This window comes from Pyrus communis, chromosome 14, assembly GCF_041283825.1.
Source record: "Pyrus communis isolate YQ-2024b chromosome 14, ASM4128382v1, whole genome shotgun sequence".
In the NCBI taxonomy this organism is placed as follows: domain Eukaryota; kingdom Viridiplantae; phylum Streptophyta; class Magnoliopsida; order Rosales; family Rosaceae; genus Pyrus; species Pyrus communis.
The window spans coordinates 20,560,006-20,567,074 of NC_142578.1; the positions used below are offsets into that span (position 1 = coordinate 20,560,006).

At 36.3% G+C, this 7,069-nt stretch overlaps 1 protein-coding gene across 1 annotated transcript; it reads left to right on the top strand.

Annotated features, from left to right (window-relative positions):
* The first annotated feature begins 2,740 nt into the window (after positions 1 to 2,740).
* LOC137713559 (putative disease resistance protein RGA1) lies at positions 2,741 to 5,963 on the top strand. The gene has a single exon (XM_088684808.1). The coding sequence runs from the start codon at positions 3,205 to 3,207 to the stop codon at positions 5,755 to 5,757; it is 2,553 nt and encodes an 850-aa protein (XP_088540934.1). The 5' UTR covers positions 2,741 to 3,204; the 3' UTR covers positions 5,758 to 5,963.
* The last annotated feature ends 1,106 nt before the right edge of the window (positions 5,964 to 7,069 follow it).

Here is a 7,069-nt window from a genome sequence, read left to right on the forward strand (position 1 = left end):
TGTAGTGTAATAAGTAAAAATGAGTGTGAATAATACTTTCACTTCGAAACTTTCTAGCGGTCTTAATGTAAAGGTTCATCTTTCCCTTATAACACACAAATTATTGTATGATAAATTGGAGATAAGCTTGCATGCACTCCTTAACACGCCAATTGTGTTGCCTTGGGCTAATTAATAAAACAATGTCGTGTGTAGTTAAGATGTTATTTGTTCCTCAGGACTTGAATATGAAGGTCCACCAACCATCACGGGATGACTCAATAATTATGGAGAAATTTCATGTTTATATTTCACACGAAACGTCTTGAGTTCAACTCTTAAAACTGGTAAATAATACAATTGTAGTCAAGAGAAATTAAAATGCTTATGTGAATCTTCCCAATTTGGTTATTTTGAGACATTTTGAAACAATTTTGTTTGTTAATGTCAAAAAAAAAATTGAATCATTAAAAGCATTCTGTTTATAAAAGAACTTTAAAAAATAAACTCAATTATATTAATTGGATTGCCCGAAAGAGTGATACTTTTAAAAATAAATTATGAAGGCCTACCAACTCTGTTTTATTTTTTTCATTTTTGTTTGGTAAAGAAGACCGCATCCATTGTAGGCTTGTAGCCTTAAGAGTTGCCTACCATGTGTTATTTCTGTTATTTATTTTGTATGGATTTTTATCACAAATATGCTTTGAAATTCACCTATTTCATTAAGATGATTTTTTAAATTGAAAATCGATCAATGTAATATTTGAAAAAGAATATCGCAAATCAATGTGGTCCAGTCCTTCCATAATAATTCTATTACTTTTATTTTTAAATTTTTATCATTTGAAATGATGATGATCATGATAAAATGGTGATGCCAACGTGTAGAAGCGGTAATCATTGCATTATGGTAAATGATGAAGTATATCGTAATAAATAGAAGAAAATCATCAAAATTTTAGACGGAGAGGTTGAAACGTGCTCAAAATCAGGAGAGATTTTTTAGTGTGACCGGTACACGGGATAGTACACCACATGTCACTATACAAATGGTCGGATATGTGTGCTAAAAAGTTAATAACTTCAAAAGTAAAATTTCCCACCACTCCTGTTAAAACACATGATGTACCACTTGTGTTTCCGTCACAACTAAAAATTTCTCCAAAATCCGCTCTCATAACTAATCAATATCTTACAAATGGCAGGTAGGAACATACTCAAAATAAGGAACTTCCCGATCTACCCAATCATCAGAAATAATTAAACGGAGAAGCTGCAAATATGTAATATAATTCCTATAAGGGGTAATCATCAAGAATCAGAGTAAAATCGAATTGGATCATAGACTTTTTATAGAACCCAGATTAGAGATATCCGTATGCCTCTTAAACTATATGTAATTTTGATGAATCTTTAGGAAAAGCATTTTGTTTATGGCTGTGCTCAAGCATTTTGATCAACAAATTTTGAGATAAAACAACATTTTGACGATTTTGAATATAACAATTGAGAATAAATTTCATATTAATGAAAAAATGAACCTTGTATGAGCTTATCATTCAAACTTTTCTGGATTGATGAGTGCTCAAGCGCTGAACATTATAAACATAGTGAAAAAAATTTGCAATGTCATTTATTTTAGTATTCATAGACCTCTTTCTTATACATGAGATAAACAAAATATAACAGCTAATTGAGGAATTGACGTGTTGAGCAAAAATTGTACAAGAAATATAACAAATAGTTGTTCGACGCAATTTTACCCTCGTTCATCTTTTGAGGAGGGTTTTACTAGTTTAAGTTCTATTCATTCTAGATTATGGATCTATTAATTACAATCAATCGTTAAAAAAAGAAAAACCCTTTGATTCCAATATGAATAAATAGTAACTTGGAGATTTGAGTATCATTGTATGGTTGCATCTAGATTAAATCTTTAAATTGCATGTTTATCCTTGACGGAATCAAATATGCATGGTTCATAAAATGGATTTATTTAAATTTGAATGGTGTGGCTTTGTAACATATGAGAGTTTTTGAATTTGGATTTGATTTGTTGGTATTGTACCACTGGAGAATTTTGGAATTTGAAATTTAACGAGTATTTTGTATCAGTTATTCAATAACCGACACATGCATCGTAATCTATACTATTATTAAGAGAACTCTCATTGTCAAATTTTCGCCATTTTTTTCCTATTTTGCCCTCACTTTTGATACACAATACTTATATTAGGAGGGTAAAATTGTAATTTTGTATCTTTTGCCCTTTTTTTCTATTTTGCCCTCACTTTTGATACACAATACTTACATAAGAAGAGCAAAATAGTAATTTCGTATCTTTTGAGAAAAGACAATCATATTCCTATTTTTCTTATTTTACCCTCACTTTTAATACACAATATTTACATAAGGATGACAAAACAATAATTATGTAATATTAAGATAAAATATGCACTTATTAAAATAAATTGTCCTACCATGATTTTTTCATACTCTTTTTAAAATTATAAAAACTAATTACATTTTTTAATAAAAAAATTGTTGACACACATAAAATATGTGCACATCTGCTAGTATTATGAGTGGAATGGGCTGGCTTGTGCTCCATTCATGTGATGTTGTCCCTCAATCAGCAAATGACCTTTTTCTTTTAAGAGGCTTTTGTTCGTTTTTGTGGTCCCAGGTTGAAAATTGGACAGCTTCGGATGAAAATTTGTTCAGTATACGACAAACTTTGCGAAAGTATGTATAAAATAATGTATTTGTTTATTCATGCCTTGGGACCTATCCCTGCTTATTTTGACGCGGAGAAGATAATATAAAATAATGTATTTGTTTCTTCAATCTTCTGCCAAACTACACAAGATTACATCCAAGACTGAGAATTCAGAGATTCGTAAATTATGTCCATTTATTGTATATTTTAGATTAATTTTTGTTAAATACCATTTTTGTTCAATTTTACAAAAGAAATTTAAAAAAAAAAAACCAGCTGTAACTGGGCCATTAGACCCACCGCTCATTGTATATTTTAGATTCGTAAATAAGGTATTTGTTTTTTCATAACGTGCTTCAACAACTCAATTTCTTATGATCAGAAACCAGCTGGAACTCATTGGATTCGTAAAAAAGGTATTTGTTTTTTCATCTTCTTGGTGAACTCATAATGTGCTTGGCCATTAGACTACTTATCATAAGGAAGCATCATCATCATCATTCATGCTATCTCTATTCCCCTGCACTCACCTCGTCAAGAAAGAAAGAAAGATGGCCGAGCTTGCATTTCCGTTGGCAGCCAAACTCATTGAAAGGCTCAGCTCCATTGCTTCTGAGGAGATTTGCTTGGCGTGGGGTGTTCAAGCGGATCTGCAGAAACTTGGACGCACCATGTCCACAATCAGAGACGTGCTCTTGGATGCCGAAGAGAAGCAAGCACGTAACAGTGCCCTACGCAGTTGGCTACGACAACTTAAAGATGTGTTCCTTGATGCGGAGGTTCTGTTGGACGAGTTTGAGTGCGAAGCTTTGCGAAGGCAAGTCGTTCGTCGCAGTGGCACAATCAGAAAGGTACGCCGTTTCTTTTCCCGCTCTAATCCTGTTGCATTCCGCTTGAGAGTAGGTCATGAAATTAAGGACATAAGAGAGCGGTTACATCAGCTTAAAGATGATAAGAAATTTGCTGATCTTCGCCCTGATCACCATCATCATCAAATTAGTGATAATCTAAGGGAGAATAGGAATGCGACCGACTACCTTGTCCCTTCTTCGAAGGTTATTGGTAGAGAAACAGAAAAAAATAAAGTTGTTGATCTTCTAATGGTACAAGGCGATGATCATCAAGGTGGGGATAATGGGAATGTCTCTGTTATTCCTATAGTGGGATTGGGAGGTTTAGGGAAGTCCACACTTGCCAATTTGGCGTACAATGATGACAGAGTCGTTGGGAGTTTTGAATTACGAATGTGGCAGAAAGTGTCAGTGGACTTTGATATCACTAGATTGGCCAAAGAGATCCTTCGCTCTGCATCAGGTACAAAGATCAGTGAAGGGTTGTCTCCGCATCAGTTGCAAGAACAACTCCGAGATGCTTTAAAGGATAAGAAATTTCTGCTTGTCTTGGATGATGTGTGGAACGAAGATCGTAACAAATGGTGCCAGTTGAGAGATATGTTGACAGAGGGGGCCAAGGTAGGAACTAAGGTTTTGGTGACGACACGGAATAGCTCAGTTGCTTCAATCATGGGCACGGTTGAAAGCATAAATTTAGCCGCTCTCTCTTTTGAGGATTGTTTGTCTTTGTTTGTAAAGTGTGCATTTAAAGAAGGACAAGAAAGGCAGCATCCAAGCCTTTATGAAATGGGAAAAGATATTGTAAGAAAGTGCGGAGGGGTTCCCTTAGGTGTGAAAACCTTAGGGAGTCAACTTTACTCAAAGACTGATGAGCGTCAATGGAAATTGATTAAAGATTCTGAGATATGGGAATTAGAACGGGAGGGAGATGGTCACATTCTACCTGCTTTGAAACTGAGTTATACTCGATTGCCCTCTCATTTGAAGCAGTGCCTTGCCAGCTGTTCACTTCTTCAAAAGAATTACGGTGGATTTAGTACCATGTCATTGATCAGTCATTGGATGGCACATGGAATCCTTGAATCTCGTGAACATGGGGATATGGAGTTGGAAGATGTTGGTGAGCTATATTTCAAAGAGTTATGGGACAGATCTTTCTTTCAAAATGTTAAGGATCACGCTTTCTTCTATGAATTTGATATGCATGATCTCATCCATGACCTTGTACAATCAGTCGCACAAGGTGAGAGTTTGACAGTAGACTCTGCAGGCACCAAGGGCGTCTCTGAAAATGTTAGACATCTCGTATTTTTTGAAAGTGGCCAAAATGTTTCGACAGCCTTGCAAAAGTTGAATAAAGTGCGGACTTTATCAGTAGAAAGATGTGAAAATATTGATCAATCCTTCCTCAGCACTTGCATTTCAAGATTCAAATATCTGCGGGTGCTTAGCTTATTCAATTCACCTTGCGAATTGTTGCCGAGTTCCATTGGTTCTTTGAAGCATTTGAGAAGCCTGAACTTGGCTGGAAATGAAAGAATCACCGCACTACCCAATTCAATTTGTAAGCTGCAGAGCTTGCAAACTCTGGTTCTCAGTGAATGCGTGAATCTTGAAGAGTTGCCTAGAGACATGAGAAAGTTGATCAGCCTCAGAAGCCTTGTAATAACCACAAAACAATCAAGTTTTCCAGAGAATGGAGTGGGATGCTTGACATCACTTCGATCTCTTTATATTATGGAGTGTAGTAATCTAACGTGTTTGCCGCGTGATACGAGTTATCTCGCGTCATTACACACTCTAATCATAGGCAGTTGTGAACAACTTGATTTGGTGATGGAAAACTATCAGGTAATTCCACTAAGGCTCCAAAAATTGTTAATTCAAGGAGTACCACGAATGGTGGCATTGCCTAAATGGTTTCAAGGATGCACAAACACACTACGAGCCTTGATTATTGGGGATTGTGAGAATTTGGAGGCATTACCTGGGTGGTTGACGAGTTGCACATCGCTTAGAAGGCTTATGCTCGAATCATGTCCCAAACTGTTGTCTTTGCCAGATGAGATGCATCGCCTCACTGCCTTAACAGAGGTTAGGATTGTAGCTTGCCCTGATTTGGAGAGGAGATGCCAGCGCAACACAGGAGAAGATTGGCCAAAGATTTCTCATGTTCAAAATGTTTATTTTGAATGGCTATGAATTTCTCGAGATGCGAATAGAAACATACACTGCTGTCTTCAATGCCGCGCCTGCCTCTGTTTGTCTTAGTTTCTGAGTTGCTTGTAGTTTGTTCCGGCCAATGTAAATTGTGGTGGGGGCACAAGTTGATTTATATTTCAGTAGATTAAAACATGTTTGATTTATTGTAATATTACTCCAATTTAATCAACCTTTTTTACATCAAACTCCTTCCTTATCAGGCACACTTTGAATCAACCTTACTCGACTATTTTACTTGCTTATTTGTTTCTTGGAAACTCAAGTCTTTTAGAAGCGGTATTCTCCGATCTAGTAATTCCGACAGTCGGAGATTTCAGCGTCATCAAACTAGGTAAAACTATGAGACGAATTCAGCATTTAAATAGAAGAAAGGTTGCCCGCTAAGTCAAATTTTGACCCATCTCATAACAAAATAAAATAAAATTTTTACTAAACAATAATCAACTTCTTGATTTCAAGCCCCGAAGACTTAGGCAGAGTGAAAACTTTGTTATTCAAGTTAATGATGTAAGGCAGAGTGAAAACTTTGTTATTTGTCATTCAAGTTAATGATGTAATTCTCTAATCCAATTCTCAGAAGCACCAAAGAGAAAGGAAAATGCAGGTGGAAATGGAATGAACTAATCCCAAATGCAATGCAGTAACTCCTCCATCTGAATTTCTGTTACAACCACACCGTGGAGTCCATCTGGTTTTCTGTTCCGACCACACCGCAGACGGGGGTGAGCCTCAGGTACATGATGGAGTTCGGGTCCCGGCCGACGGCGTGGACCCAACTGATCTAACAAATAGCTTACATCATTCAATGAGTTCTTGTTGAGATTAATCCTTCAAATACTCTGCACGCTCGACACTTGGTCAACTCACAAGGGAGTATCCAATCTCTTAATCTCGTGGTGGACTTTGAAGACTAATTTTATCACCAGACGTGATCAAATCCATAAATCCCACGGCCTCCATATGCTCGATGATCAATCGATATTAATCTATATTTTTTTAACTTCAATATTTTTATAATTTATTTGATATTTTGAGAGAATTTTGATGCATTCGTGACCCACTTGCCTTGTTCACGTGTAAAGCTTAAATGACCAAACACGTGAACCACGTATTGAGCCACCGGTTCACGCACTCTCGCCTATATCTTATTATCCTACATATCCAAAAGTAGTGATATCCGGAGAATGATGTATTGATTTCGAAACCTCAAGTGCAAAGATGAACGCTTAACCAATCTACAACAGTATCAATTGTCTCTCACGAAAACATAAAGAAGGAAACACGACACAAG

What these genes read in the sequence shown, in the direction of transcription:
- LOC137713559 (XM_088684808.1), top strand. Translation starts at nt 3,205, where the DNA reads ATGCTATCTCTATTCCCCTGCACTCACCTCGTCAAGAAAGAAAGAAAG.